The 15,984-nt window shown below is 31.1% G+C and overlaps 1 protein-coding gene across 1 annotated transcript in view; it reads left to right on the top strand.

The window, feature by feature from the left end:
• LOC111717230 (uncharacterized) overlaps positions 1 to 15,948 on the top strand; it is a gene marked incomplete at both ends in the record, with an annotated part of 19,707 nt that extends 3,759 nt beyond the window's left edge. Inside the window, 24 exon segments of the mRNA XM_023492742.1 lie at positions 601 to 679; positions 859 to 911; positions 1,320 to 1,399; positions 1,846 to 1,987; positions 3,104 to 3,201; positions 3,526 to 3,646; positions 4,506 to 4,581; positions 4,700 to 4,791; positions 5,325 to 5,403; positions 5,703 to 5,758; positions 6,156 to 6,224; positions 6,320 to 6,461; positions 6,993 to 7,041; positions 7,319 to 7,387; positions 8,573 to 8,676; positions 9,227 to 9,297; positions 10,626 to 10,731; positions 11,894 to 11,973; positions 12,452 to 12,540; positions 13,013 to 13,092; positions 13,617 to 13,662; positions 13,745 to 13,806; positions 14,678 to 14,815; positions 15,894 to 15,948. Coding sequence (XP_023348510.1) covers positions 601 to 679; positions 859 to 911; positions 1,320 to 1,399; positions 1,846 to 1,987; positions 3,104 to 3,201; positions 3,526 to 3,646; positions 4,506 to 4,581; positions 4,700 to 4,791; positions 5,325 to 5,403; positions 5,703 to 5,758; positions 6,156 to 6,224; positions 6,320 to 6,461; positions 6,993 to 7,041; positions 7,319 to 7,387; positions 8,573 to 8,676; positions 9,227 to 9,297; positions 10,626 to 10,731; positions 11,894 to 11,973; positions 12,452 to 12,540; positions 13,013 to 13,092; positions 13,617 to 13,662; positions 13,745 to 13,806; positions 14,678 to 14,815; positions 15,894 to 15,948 — 2,036 coding nt within the window.
• Positions 15,949 to 15,984: the final 36 nt, after the last annotated feature.

Here is a 15,984-nt window from a genome sequence, read left to right as displayed (position 1 = left end):
GTATCCTGTATCCAGTATCCTGTATCCTGTATCATGTACCCTGTATCATGTATCCAGTATCCAGTATCATGCACCTAGTATCATGTACCCAGTATTTAGTTTGTATATATGTATGAAGCCAATTTTTTACAGATTGATTCTTGCTGAAGAAGTTTAAACCCTCATACATGAACTGAATACAAAAGACAATGAATGAAAAATTGAATTTTAATGTTTTTTTTTCAAAAATCGGATTTTTTCGAAAATTGTGCTGATTGTACAGATTTTTTAAAAAATGTACGGATCTTTAAAAAAATGTACGGATTGGTTTAAAAAAATGTACGGATTTACGGATTTTTAAAAAAAAAATTGTACGGATTGTACGGATTGTTTTTCGAAAATTGTACGGATTGTACGGATTTCTTCTGAAAATGTACGGATTTTTGTACGGATGGGGTCAAAAAAGTTTTGGCCACCCTGAATATTTTAAGGCAATTTTTTTTAATTTCAAGCATCCATAAACCTTCCCTCAGGTCATGTGAGGTCCTACAAAATTGAGCCCGATCGATTCAGCCAGTTTGGGGTTCATCGGTTACAAGTTATGAATAGATTTATACTTAGAGGTGTACTGCATGAACGATGTCCTTTCCCAGAGTTATCTCATCTATGTACAACTAGCTATCTTGCTACCTTAGCTAAGGTGAGATTTATCAGAAAACGGTGATCATTGTTTTAAATACAGGATGTCCGAAAAAAACGATCTTCTAGGTACCAAAGTTCTCGTGTTTGTTCGATTTTCAAACATGAAATTTTCGTGATTTAAGATTTCTTTCAATGCATGGATGACTATATTTGAATTTGTTTATTCATCTGTTTTAGGATTATGATAACAGTTCTTTGTGTCTTCAATGCGAAGATGATCTTCATTGGAGGAAAGAAACAAAGTGTTATTTTTTCTGGATATGTTATTTTGGATGGTTTACTACGCTCAATTATATCGTGTGGGCCTTTGCAAAATGTTATTTCAAGTTTTTTTTCAACACAGAAAGTTTTTATCTGTGTGTAAAACGGGAAGAAAGTAAAGGAAATTTTTATTGATTTTAATAATAGAAAATTAAATATCTAGATGTTATTAAATAAACCTTTTTGTGAATTTTGGTTTCCGTTGTTTTTTCTCCAAAAAAACTTGTTTATGTCTTTAGAAACCTTTGTTTGTTTTATTTAGACAGTTAAAAGATGGCATTTAGTTCTCAACGATTTTTAGCCATAAGTCATGATTTTTGTTTATGATGAGGTAAAAATGACTAAGTCCGGACACTAAACTTTGTTTGAAATATCAGATGTAACGATGGATGGTGTATTCTCAAGAATTTAACCAACAATGGTTTACCAGACTGTAGGGATGGTAGTGATGAGTCAAGTAAGTTAGTTATGCTTATCCACTTATTAAAATAGCTGTAAATTATAGCACAGTGATTTAAAGTTTATTTGGTTCCTGGATTTTCTCAAAAAAAATAGGATATTTTTAGAGAGAAAAAATCTATTTAAATGAAATTTAAATCGAATTTACTATTATTTTTTTCTCTTTCTGCTTTGTAAAATGGCTCATTATATCTAGAAATAACCATGGCATCAAGACAAGTGCATCTCATAAAATTATCTACAACAAATTATTTTGCCACGACGTGATAAAGTCTTGTTTTTTTATAGTTTAATTTTGTCCCTCGCTAAAGCTCAGGAAATATAACAATCTAAGAAGGATGGAACCTTCTGTTTAAGAGAAAAATTATGAAAACTGTATAGAACTGTAATCAAAATAATAATGTCATAAATAGTTATTGTGGTTTAGATTATTATCCCTTGTAGGTTTACCCTACGCCTGGTGGGTTGTATTGGTCACCACTATCATAATTGTCTCCCTTGGTCTTGTACTTTCCTTTTCCTGCCGCCAGATGGGAGTCAAGAACTGCAGAAACTGCTTCCACTGCTCATTCTGCTCATCAGATAGGTAAATATCATTGGTTGGTTGGTTCGTTTGTTGGTTGGTTGGTTAGTTGGATGGTTAAATTGGTGCGTTGGTTGATTGATTAATTGATTGAATAATTCATACTTATGTAATTGGTGTGTTAAATTCATATTTATTCAGAGCTGGAAACTTTAGAATCCCTAATCCCGATTACTTAATCTGAGTATCCAATGGATACCCTTTTGACATCCTTCTTAAACCGTTCTTTCTTGGATATAGAAGAGAAAAATCAAAAACCGGTTTTTAAAATTAGAGAGTTCCTCCCGTTTCTGTATATTCATCTTAAATGGTGCGCAAAATTTCAAATTTATACGCGGCTCTGATTGGTTGAATTTTATACACTTTTTAGGATACAAGTACAAGATTAGGTTAGTCTCGAAATTAAGAAAAAGAGAGGATCGAGCATTAATCTTGATATCCACCATTCTAAAGTTTTCAGCTCAGATGACATCTTGAATCATGATTGATTGATTAATTTTGAAAACAAAATTTATAAGAATTTTAAATTAAAGCAATTTGATTAATTGGCTGATTGATTGATTACTTCGCTAATTAAATGTTATATACATTATTTTAATTTATGTATTTGTCTATAAACAGAGTTTCCAAGGCTAACATTCCGTTGCGCTAATTGTAATTGCACAAAGAAAACCGCAAAGTTTAATGGCGCAATAGCAGAATCGCGCTAATTGCACGCAATGCTTCTAAATTAATAAATGATACAATTGATTAAATTAATTTTACAGTTGGTTAATTAATTAATTCATTTTAGCAGCTAATTAATGGCTTGGTCAAACAGGATTAATGGACTAATTTAATCTTTGATGAGTTGATCAATCTAGTGCTTAATTTATTAATTAATTAATTAATTAATTAATTAATTAATTAATTAATTAATTGGTTGACTTCATCTTTGAATTTTAAGCTGTTTAGATTTATTAATTGGTTGATTGATTAATGTATAGAAGAATACGTCTGCGTACTTTGTAATGTTCTAGAAATTGATTTATCAAATGTTTAGTTATTCTTGTCACATAATAATTGATTGATTGATTGGTATATTGTTGCTTGATTGCCTTTGTAAATGAATTTGTTAAGAACTGCTGAGTATAGTGTGTGTATGGAACTAAAGCCCTCTGCTCCTCCACTAAAAAGCACTGGTGACACTACATCTATAGATGGACCGGAAAAAATAGGTACAACAAATCATAGTTTTGATGAGAAATCAACTTCTGGCCAGAAAATATTCATATTCATTAAAGTCTGCTTTGGTTTGGTTTAGAATCGAAGAGATGTGATGCGATTCGTTTTTTTTCTAGTCGACTTAAACCCGTGCATCATGCATATGGTATCATTTCATATTAATATATAAAAATTAGATGTATCTAATGTATTTTTAAGGTGCGTGCATAGAAATAAATTTTAACCAACCAATCAATCTATTGATCAAGAACTAAATTATTTAAGTTCATCACTTTAAGTTTTGTCAAAAAGTTTTTGTTATGATTTTTTTCTTTTAGATATTGATGAGGAATACGATGACGATGATGATGAGGACAAGCTTGATCCTGATTGTGAGAATCTAGTGCTGGAGCAAGATCTACCTGTTGATCTGATTAGACTAATTGAGGACAAAAATAGGTAGAAATCTGATTTAGAACTAACCTTTTTTATCGTTTAATAATTTAAGTAGGCACACGGAAGACTTAAGTTTAAGTCATTCCAATGATTGTCTCTCAAACAAAAGACTCTTGGATCAGGATCCAAGATCCAAGATCCGGATAAATATTTTCTTATCTATCAAATGTTCATCAAGTTTAATTAAAAAAAAAAGCGAAAAAAGAAAAAGATAAATCCAAATTTTTTCTTCTGTTAAAAAATTCGTTAAATCGTTAATAAAATTAGAATGACAAATTGAAGTCCAAGGTTTTAAAGTAAAATGTACTTTACACCGTATCCTAAGCAAAAACTTCTATATTAAATAACTAAAGCTAGATTTTCCACAATGTAATACTTGAGGCATTTTAGCTCCAGGCATTTATGCATTTATGCCCTTGTTCATAATTTTTGCTGATTTTTAAAGTTTTTTTTCTCTCGTTTTTCTTTCATAGGATATATAATCATCAAGTTCGCTATCTTAGCTAAAAATATAAAGGGCGACCAAGCCACTTTGTAAATTTATAAATCCATAATTTTTGCTGATTTCTCAAAAGTTTTATCTGTCGTTCTCATTTATGGAATATCTAATCATCATGTTTGTTTTCTTGTCCGAAAATATATAGGGCGAGCAATTAATTTTATAAATTTATAAATTTCTGTTTGTTTTGCTGTTTAATTAAGTATTTGAGAAGAAGTAATACTAGAGGCATGAAATAGTTTAGAAATATTAATAATAACGATGAGTTCAGTGGGGGAATTATAATCATGAATGGCGTTTCCAAATTTCCTAAATTTAATGTTATTGTAAACCAAATATTTGAGAGGAGATTACTAATTTCAGATGTTGGGATTATAAGACAAGAGACCCATGTATGGCACAAATTCTGGGAAGTTCCTATTCACCTACTACTGTTAAGGTATTTCAGATTGCAGAGAACTGTATCTAGATTATCTGGATTTACAATTATATAATTTGTTGCGGCAAACTCCATTGCGCCAAGTCGTCTTTGATCTGTAATCACTCAATTAATACAGAGTGAGTATATGCTGGAGGTGAAGAAGCAGTACATATATGCACACACCGATCCTCTACACATACATCACCTATACTCATTCCTAGTCAATAGGTAGGTATGGGACTAGGGGTATATTCTCCTACATGATATAAACAAACAAAATAAGATTTAGGTCCCAAAAGTGTCAGAGAAAATAACTGTGTAAATGATTTCTGTTTTTTTTCTCAAAGAATGCTTTGAAAGCTAAAGACTTAGAAATACAAAAAAGGATATAGGGCCAACAGGATTCTCATTCATTTTCTAAATTTCTTCACATTTTTTTAGTTAATGTTAAAGTTGACTTTTACTAGTCTTAACCAGAAAGAATTAATTGACAGTTAATTAGACGACTTTACATATATATATCTCTGGTAATTTTAAATTCACAATAAAGGCAGATTTTAGAATTGGCAGGACTATGACTTTTTTTATAATCGCTTCATTAATCATACTTTTTAAATTAGATTGTAAAGGTGTCTGATTAATTATAAACTTATTCCGGGTCTTTCTGATTATAAATGATGTACAAAACCTTCTTTGGTTTCAGTTTAATCCTCTAAAACTATTTTGTGTATTTGAATGATTAAAAAAGAAATGTTTAACAGGTATCCCAGTATTTCTGAACTGGCTAAAATAATAAATATTTTAATGGACTTGGAGCGAGAAATTCACTGCATGTCTAAGGTACATAATAAATTATAATTGATTTGACGATTATACAAAATTTGAAATGCAAGGCATTATTAAAAGTTAAAACTGTTGAAATTGTTTTATTATGATGGATTCAAAGATTAATTGTTCTTTTGCGCAGATTTTTGATTTATTGATTGATATTAAAAATCTATTGATATGCATCTCGCACAGATTATTAACATAGTATATTTTTACCATTATCTCAGCAAAAAATGAAGATGAAGGAATTTGTACGATTAGAGCAAATTCGGGGTCATTTGAAATTACGTACACAGTCCCTTTGAATTTAGTTGGAGGTTCTCAAGTGCTGGAGGCTGACCTTAGGCTCTTCAGTAGTAATCGGGAGGTCAGTTTACGCCATTTATTTGTTAACACTATTCCGACCGACCTGATCTGGTTTATACCCAAAATATACGTTTATGGAAAACCTTTGAGCTTTACTTCAATAATCAGTAAAAAAAAACGCATTTAGGCAGCATGCCATGTCTCAGGACTCAGACAGTAGTATATGAAATAGCAGCTCCCCCCCAGCCCCCACACACTAACCCGACCCCCAATTTATTTTTGCCGAGTAAGAAATCTTAAGAACAAACTTAAACAGAAACATGGGCAATTTTCAGAACGGGCCGGGGTACTTAAATTTTGGTTTCAAAGCTTTAGAAATCTGTTTTGAAAAAGATTTACCCTTGACTAATAAAAGTTTATATTTTGATATGATTTAATCTTTACGTTCAAATTTTTAGGGTTATTGAATCTGTATCAGATGAACCAAGTGTTTGCTCGAAACTTTACAATTCGTTTCTACCATTCAGGTTATATTGTCATATATATATATATATGTCATATATTTAATCATCATCATAATCATACATCATACATTATAATTTTATTGTTTATTTTTTTATAGAAATTGTTTGCGAAATATCCGACGAACAATGTTCCGAGCAAAGCCTAACCGAGATGCTGGTTGGTTTCGAACCTTGAAAACAGTTTATTTTACTGTTACTCCTTTCATTGGAGCCAGCCTTCTCTACTTCGAGACTATAAAGGAATACAGTTCATACATCTGTTCAGTCTTATTTTTTTGCCAAAAAAATGTTACAAAGTTTTTTTTCCAGCAGTCATACTATTATTTTCTCTTCTGAGTTTCTTTATTTATGGAACTTGAAACTTAACTTTAAGTGACTCTCTATTATTGAAAAAATGGTGTGTCTGATTCACAATGGCACCGTTACAACTGATCAAGCATTTTTTTTAAAAATGGTTATTTTAAATATTTGGTTCTCCATTAATTGTGAGAATTTAACACATTTCAAGCTAGAAAAGCGACGATATCTTCTACATTATTGATCAAATCAGTTAAAGGTTTAAAGAGTATCATCGTGAATAGGGCATATCCCTCTAAATGAAGTATCACTTGAAATTACAATCACAGTCCCTTTAATCAATGTCTTAATGGAAGTTACACTTATCTTACAGGGTGTCCAGTGTCCACTGTTTTTGAATTAGATATTAATTTTATGGACTATGTACATGATGTACGTACACTTTTTAACTGTTTAACTGTACTGCTTGTTTAGAATATTGTTTATGTAAACATTGTGTACAACGCTCTCTACGATCTCTCAGGAACACAAACTACTGATATAATTTATGTACATTGTACAATGGGCTTTGGAATAAGATGGAGCAAAAAGACGACTTGAAGTCCTCTTCTGGTCGTCGTTTTTTCCCCGGTTTATTTTATTATTTTTCAGCCCCCTCAATAAAATTAACATTTGTAACCAAAAACATGAAACGCGGCAATTGTTTATTTTACTTCACCTAGACCCAATTTAACTGTCAAGTCACTTGTAAACCTATTTTACATTTGCCTTACTACATTTAATCACGTGGTGTTGTGTAGATGGAAACCCAAGAGATTTTCCTTTTGAAATGTTTTTACTACTTTTCATGATTGCTGCCATTGTTACAGGTATTATTTTGATTTGTAATAAATGTAAAAGTCCTAAAGTATATTTAGACACCTTCAAAGAGTTTGTGTTAGTATTTATATGAAACCCTGCCTGAAATTTTCCAAGGTTACTTTATTTTGTAATTTTCTTTTTATTCCTTCCTTCCTTTCAAGGGGAAAATATATTGTAATCAAAAAATATTTAACATTGATTAATATTTTTTTATCAAAAAACATAAGTTTAGAGAAGGATTAAAATGCTTAAATAATCACCCCGAAATTTTCCGCCAGGGTTTTATTTATGTGTTAAGAAAACTCCATGGAATAGTTTTATGATTTTTAAGCTATCATTTTTTTCAGATAATTTATTTAGTCAAATTTAAAAAGAAATATGTTATTGTTGTGCATTTTTTGTTTACATATCAATAATTAGGTCAAAAATATATCTGACCACTGCAGCTAGCAAAGATATATTTGTATAAAGATATTGTTTGGAAATTTTGTTAGGTACACAAAACGATACGTTTTTAATTGCTGAATTTTAAAACTTTCTTTCTATTACTCTTACTATTTACTTTTCGTTAAAAATGTGTCCCTTAAAAAAATGTACAATGTGAAAAGAATGTTTGCTAGCTTGAACATAAATCTCATGAAAAGAGGATGATTCATTTGGTGTACCGTCCAGTTTTGCCGTCTATATAGTCTGTACCTATAAAAACGGCTAGGAACGGAAGTTTTGCCGTCTATATAGTCTGTACCTATAATAACGGCTAGGAACGGAAGTTTTGCCGTCTATATAGTCTGTACCTATAATAACGGCTAGGAACGGAAGTTTTGCCGTCTATATAGTCTGTACCTATAATAACGGCTAGGAACGGAAGTTTTGCTGTCTATATAGTCTGTACCTATAAAAACGGCTAGGAACGGAAGTTTTTATTGTAGTAACAACGTCATATTCGCTTGACATTTAGAGAAAAATAATCTTTTGGTCCGAGAATATGTGTAACAAGGAACTAAATTAAAAAAATGGAGTGTTCGAATCACAAAATTACTCTAAAAACCTTTGCTTAATAAAAAATACACGAACTGTCAACAATTTTCTCTGAATGTTGGTTATTTTAAATTTTTGGTTTAAAAACAGTCGAGGAAATTTTTACATGGAATCACAAGTTAATTATTTATGTTAATGATATATTTATTTTGCAGTACAGTGCCTGAATATTGTGTACAGTGTGTTGTACAGCAATGATATATTTGAGATTTCTCACGCCGACGAGTGCGGGAAAATGAATACTAGAATTTTGTTTAAAGTAAGAATTTGTTATGGATAAAATAAGTTTTTAAATGTTCTTAATTGGGACCCATAAAATTGTGGAAGAGGAAGACGACATTTAGGGATTATATGCGTGTATTTGATGTTGTTGAAAATAGTTTAACCAGTACCTTGGTAATCAACTCTTTAAATAAACTTGTGTGTTTCATATTTATTAAGGGAGTATTTATTACAAAATATTCCACAATTTTTTGGGTCCCACTGTTTATTTAATGAGATCTTTAAAAAGATTAAAGCTGCTTTAAATAAGGGGTTGTGTAATATGTATGATAATTTTCCATAGAAAACTAACATTTTGTTAAAAATATCGATCTAGCGACCGAAAGCACATTAAAATTACCAACATTTTGGTCTGAATTATTAACGAAATGTAAAAGATATCTGACAAGTTTTTTCCACTTACATTCTGTAATTTGAAATAAATCTTATTGTAGAATTGTACTACCGTTATTTTCCACATTTATATAAATTTTTTAATTTTTGTAAAATATTTAATTTCAATTGAGTAAATTAATTTTAATTTTCAGATAGTGGCCTTCCTTCTCTCTCCTCTTATGCCTTGTTTTGTTCTGGCTAACAAGGCATATTATGACGCTAAGTATGAATATAATGGAAATAAAAAAATTGATAAATAGTAGATCTGTAATTCATCTGTTTCCAATTAAGTATATTGAAAGATGATGGGTAGAGAAATGAGACTGCGAGATAATTTATAAAACCATTGTTAAAGGGAGTGTTCGCTGAAAATAAAAGGGGGTATAGGCTTACGGCGAAAAATAATCGCTTTTGATCGCTACTAATCTTACTTCAATCTGTTGCGTCTAAAGGAGAAAATTGTTAAAAACGACATAAACTTAAGAACGTAGCGTCCATACAAATTCAGAAAGTTGCAATATTAGACTCGTATCGTTAAATATGAAATGAAATTTAATTTCAAACAAATCATTCAGATATCACAATCTAAAGTCATTGATTATTTTTTGACGCGTTTGTATCTCCTTGATCCCCCCGACTGGAGAAAGCTTGGTGGGATTAAAGGTCCGGCAGTGGAACAGTTATTGTGACGGTGCTTCCCATACCTGGCGGCGGTCTGAGGGGTCCACATTGGGGTTTCTTACAGATTCCATTTCCTTATGTTCCTTATAAAGTTAATATTTCATAATATTTGTTATTTGTTTTATTACAATGTACTTAAAACGACTTTCGCTAGATATCTCTGCCGCGTGTAATCATTCAAAGCAGCGAGAGCTGAGACATTTGGCGGCCCACTATTTCGGCGTTTAAGTGCATTGTATTCAAAACTAATATTAAATATTAACTAAAAACGAATGCGTCGGAAAATTTGAAATTAAATTGATTTTTTACGATCCGAGTCGTATATTACAACTTTCTGAATTTATATGTACGCTACAATCTTCAGTATAAGTTGTTTTTAACAATTTTCTCCTTGTAGACGCAACAAATAGAAGTAATATTATCTGCGATCAAAGGCGATTATTTTTCGCTGTAAGCATATACCCCCTTTCATTTTTAGCGAACTCTTCCTTTAAGCAATGGTTTATGCCAAAAACTTGATTTTTAAATCACTATACCTTGGCACCCCAATGTCGTAGACTTAACATATTTCAAGCTGTGAAATGTGAATTCTGTTGGATCAAATTATCTAAGTTTGAAATATCAAAGCTTTACACCAACAGAATGAAAAGATATGGGGATTAGAAGATTTGGATGTGTTGACAAACTCAATTTCTGTTGGGGGAATAAAGGATTTATTTGCAAAAAAAAATTTATTAACCCTATGAAAATCATTTTCATGAAAGTGTAAAAAGTAAGAGAATCATGTTAATATAAATATTTTTCTAAGCTATGAAAACCATTTCTGTCTTCCGGCTGTAAAGGAAATAAGGAAATCATGTTAACTTCCAGGTTGGATAATCAGAGGCGACATCTCCAGACCTTTCCGGTCTTCAAGAACCCAGAGGAGGAGAAGGAAGGGGAGGCTGTACCTTTAAAGGAGACGGATATAAACAAGGTACAGTCATAGCGATTCACCTTTATAATCAGTGCGTTTAATTTTATATCACTGGGCTTTTATTTAAATTGTGAACATGTTCTTTTTGTTTACATTTTAAAATAAAAAAAAGAAAAAACTTTTGCGGATTTAAAAAAAAAATTCGCGGATTTTTAAGAAATTAAATTTTTTTACAAAATTAAAAACCTTTAAAACACATTTTTTTAAATATTTATCATTCATAAACCTTCCCTGTGGTCACGTGATGTCCCACAAAAAATTTGGGCCTGATCGGTTCATCCGTTTTGACGTTTATTGGATACAAACAAGCAAACAGACAGACAAGCCAAATTTATATATAGAAGGGATTTAACTGGAGTTGGAATTTTAAGTGACCCTCGATTCCAAGAGGACCATGCCCGATGCACAATGGTACTCTTGAAATTTTTATCTGATCAATGATGTGGAAGATACCGTCGTTCTTTAGGTTTAACTCTTTTCTATTGTTTGCTGTTGCAAGAAATCTGCAAGTCAGGTTAAAGAGGAACCACGTTTGTAAATAATTAATATTAAAAAAAGAAATCTTCGAATTATTATTCATTCTTGATCATTTCAAGCTTTTAACCGTTGTGAATTGGACACGCCATTCTTGAAATTACGTCTACACCAAATAGATTCTAGTACAATAGATGGCAAAGTAGAATTTGTTCACTCTCAGTAAAGCTGTATTCTGACGTCACAAGTGTCAATTCAGTTTTTGTGTCTGACAGATTATTATAAATAGTGATAATTTTAGAATAAAGTGCTTAAATCTTGAAGTAAAATAATTGCAATTTAATGTGTTCTTTTATTTTCTGTTTGTACACTTTTTATTTAATCTTGGAAAACGTGTCAACTATTGTGAGAAAATTTAGTTTTCCTTGTTATATTTGACACTTGTGACGTCATGTATAATTGGTCCATTTCTCTGTTGCCACCTATTGTACACTTGATAATCTATTTGTTCTAAACTTAATAAATATTTTCCTTCGTATATTTTTAAAGTTTAAATAATAACAGTTTAAATGTTTTTCTTTTCATTGTATTTGTAAAACTTTTAAAAATCTAAATTCTTGGAAGTACATTTTTTCAAAGTCTTAAACAAATCAATTTCAATTCGCCATTAAAAAAAATTTAATTTTAGAAAGATAAAGATGAACTTAAAGAGAAGATAAAGATTTACGGAATAATTCGTCAGCTAGAATCGAAATCACTGCTTTACAGGTAAACTTAGAATTGTTAAAAAAAATTAAGATATTTTTACAACCCTGATCTTTTTCATTTGTTACTATGTTTCCCTCGTCTCTCACCCCCCCCCCTCCCCCTCCTCCACTTTTGTTTGCTAAAAATTTAAACCCGTGGCCTTGTCTTTAATAAGAAAAACAAGCAACTTTGTTCTTAGCAGATGGTAAAAAAGATGTCAAACTATCCACTCTCAACTAAAACCTACTATTTCTTCGAAGAGTGTAATGCAGATCACTTCTGACTTTATACCGATAGTTTAATTTAGGGTCGAACATTAACTTCAGGAAAGAGAGAAGTCTGCAAAAATACCTTGTATATTCTAGAAAGATCTACTTAAACTTCCTTGTATATTCTAAAAAGATCCTACTCCTACTACCTTGTATATTCTAGAAAGATCCTACTCCTACTACCTTGTATATTCTAGAAAGATCTACTCCTACTACCTTGTATATTCTAGAAAGATCTACTCCTACTACCGTGTGACTAGCGGAGTTATAGAGTCCGTCACCTTCGTTGTAGTTCTTGTTCTACTTATGTTTGTCACAGGTTAGTTTTCACCATTTGCATTTTGTTTTCCATTTTTTGCCAAATCATTTTTTTTTTTCAAATAAGATAGTTGTCAAGAAAACTTTTTTGTTAACTTATTTTCCTTTAACAGGCACAGAGAGAGAAAAACTAAATGATTTGTTGACAAGAAAATTGGCCATTTCAATTTTCATAATTTGTTCCATATTTGTGTCTTAAATATATATACTTGTTTTTTTTTGCTTGTCTCCAATAAGCGTTATAAGGGCAAAACAAGAGCAGGCTCAAATTTTCTGTGGCAACTCACAGACCCTAGGGTAGGATTATGGACAATTTTGCCCTAAAATAAAAGTCGACATTTACTTCTTTTGAAAATGCGCCAATTATAACAAAAATGTAAAAATGAGATATAAAAAGGCGACTGAAAGAGCAATAGTTCTAACACTTTTGATAGTCAAGTCACGATAATTTGATAAAATCGAATTTTGTTTAGGGCGAAAAGGTCGAGATATAAATCTGATAGTTGGTGTGGAGCACAGGCTTAGAACATTCTTCGGAGTAACATCATACCAGGTATACTTAGGGACTCGCTGAATCACTTACTCATGGACTCATTCACTCACTTACTAACTCACTGGATTAAGCACTCATTCCAAACCTGTTTGTTAAGAATTTCCCTTTTTTGACTGGATTCGATCTGTAATAGATGTTATTTGATTTGTAAATAAGTGGCTAGAAAGATAAATTTTGGATTGTTTAATGTTCAATCTGAAGTAAGTTGGCTTATCTTTGATTTACTGATTGATTGTTTGATTGATCGATTTCTTGATTAGTTGATTGGGCGATGGTTTGGATTTATGATTAATGGTTTATTTGATTGTTTATTTGGTTGTTTATTTGATTGTTTTAATGATTAGTCGGTTGTTTATTTGAGTGACTTATTATTGATTATTTATCTGATTGATTGATTGATTGATTGGTTGGTTGATTTATTAAAAATAAGAATTACTTACTCATTTGATTGTTTAATTGGTTGATTATTTATTTAATTGATTAATTGATTATCTATCTGATTGATTGGTTGATTGATTGTTCAGGGAGGAATTCTAGAGGAACTGAATCTTGTCAGAGACTTTGTCATGGGTAAGTTTAACAATATTTTTTACAGATTTATGTCTATTTCAAAGCAAAAATAAATTAAAATGTATGTTTCTTTTGATTTTAGGTTCCTCCTTAATGTACAGTTTCTTTATGGTATTGTCTGCCCTTGTACGGTACTGGTTCCAGGTACATAGCTTTATTAGTTTCTTTTTAAAAGTAGATATTTGCCCTTATAACGTACTGGTTCCAGGTACTTAGCTTTTTTAGTTTCTGTTGATATTTGCTCTTGTATGGTACTGGTTCCAGGTACATAAATTTATTAGTTTCATTGTACATGTGGATGTCGGTTTTTGTACAGGTACATAGCTTTATTAGTTTCGGTGTACATGTTGATGTTTGCTCTTGTATGGTACTGGTTCAAGGTACATAGATTTATTAGTTTCTTTGTACATGTGGATGTCGATTCTTGTACAGGTACATAGATTTATTAGTTTCTGTGTACATGTGGATGTCGGCTCTAGTACAGGTACATAGCTTTATTAGTTTCTGTGGGCATGTTGATTTTTCTCTGTACAGTACTGGTTCCAGGTACATAGATTTGTTAGTTTCTTTGTACATGTGAATGGCAGCTCTTGTACAGGTACATAGCTTTATTAGTTTTTTGTGTACTTGTTGATGTTTGCTCTTTTATGGTACTGGTTCAAGGTAAATAGCTTAATTAGTTTCTTTGTAATGTCAAGTAACTTTTCAAATAATAAGGAGCATGTCCGATTTACAACAGCACCCTTTAGTTTAGACCTTTATCTGATCAATAATGTGAAAGATATCATCGTTTTTCTAATTTAAAAATTGTTTAGTTTTGACAATTTCCTCCATAGTTTCTGTAGCAGAAATCATAGTTGACGATTACAAATTTTTAACTTTAAATACATTGATATCTCATTCATTCACGATCATTCAAAGCTTTTTCGGTACCTTTGTAAATCAAACATGCAACTTTATAAATAGAGGGTCTCTTGAAATTAAGTGTACAGTCCCTTTATTGATTATTGTTTAGGCTAAGAACCTGTGCCTGAGTGTGGGAGGTAGGATCGTGTTGACCGCCTACCTGTCCGCACTCACCTTCAACAGGTTGACCACATACATCAGCATATTCAGCATCACCCAACCTCTCAAGTTTGACAATGGACATGAGGCAATACTTAGTTATTCAAACTTGATATTTAATAATCACTAGCGGAAATACTTACGTTGCCCTTTAAATCGAATTTCTGATTTTGAAAGAAAGAAAAATCGATTCTTGAAAAACAAAGCAAACCAATATTTTAGCTATACGGGTGCGATACAAAAAATTTGGGCCCGATCGGTTCAGCCGTTTTGACGTTTATTGGATACAAACAGACAGACAGACAGACAAGCCAAATTTATATATAGATGATATATATAGAGCGATTTACAACGATTTTGAATTTTTGAATTTTTAACTGATCAACAATGAAAACATGAACCTTTAAATTGTTCTATACCTTGAAAAGGGTTGATTTTTATATCTCTGTTGCAAATAACACCCTTGCACTTCAATAGAGAAAAAAATTAAAAATTAAAAAATTTTAGATAGAAAGAAGTATTAATATTGTCATTATTTTTGCTGAGACAACATTTAAGGATGCTGTTTTGAATCGGGAAGACCAATTTAGTAATGGATGATGGAAATTGATAATATCTGTTGTGGAAAATATCTGCTGTTGATTAATTAAGTGGGTTGTTTACACCTACCTAATCAGTGTCAAACTAAGAGAGACAAGAAACCATTCATTCTAGAGCTGGAAATTTGTAAATATATTTAATTCCATTAGTTCTAGAGTTGAAAACTTTTTAATAGATTTAACTCCATTAAGTCTAGAATTAGAAACTTTTAAATAGATTTAATTCCATTAATTGTAGAGCCACAAACTTTTAAAAAGATTTAATTCCATTAATTCTAGAGCTGAAAACTTTTCGATAGATTTAATTCCATTTATTATAAAGTTGGAAACTTTTAAATATATTTGATTTCATTCATTCTAGAGCTGGAAACTTTTAAATAGATAAAACGGAACAAACCTCAGTCGTTCCATAGAGGAAGATTAACAAATCGCTTTCTTGAGAAAATTGACCGACCATAGGTTAAGTTAGTTTTAGATTGAGCTCAACTTATTTGCTTTAATTTAAAGTTCCAAGCCATAAAACAGAATTTTTGTTGCTATTGTTAACTATAATTAAGTGTACTGCAGGAGCCTCTTATAAACCTGCCCTGGGCTGTTGTCATTTTTAGCATTCTTATATTAGGTATTATTGTTATAATTTTTTATTATTATTATTATT

This window comes from Eurytemora carolleeae, unplaced genomic scaffold (genome assembly GCF_000591075.1).
Source record: "Eurytemora carolleeae unplaced genomic scaffold, Eaff_2.0 scaffold2272, whole genome shotgun sequence".
Taxonomy (NCBI): Eukaryota; Metazoa; Arthropoda; class Copepoda; order Calanoida; family Temoridae; genus Eurytemora; species Eurytemora carolleeae.
This window is presented reverse-complemented; position numbering and strand designations above follow the sequence as displayed.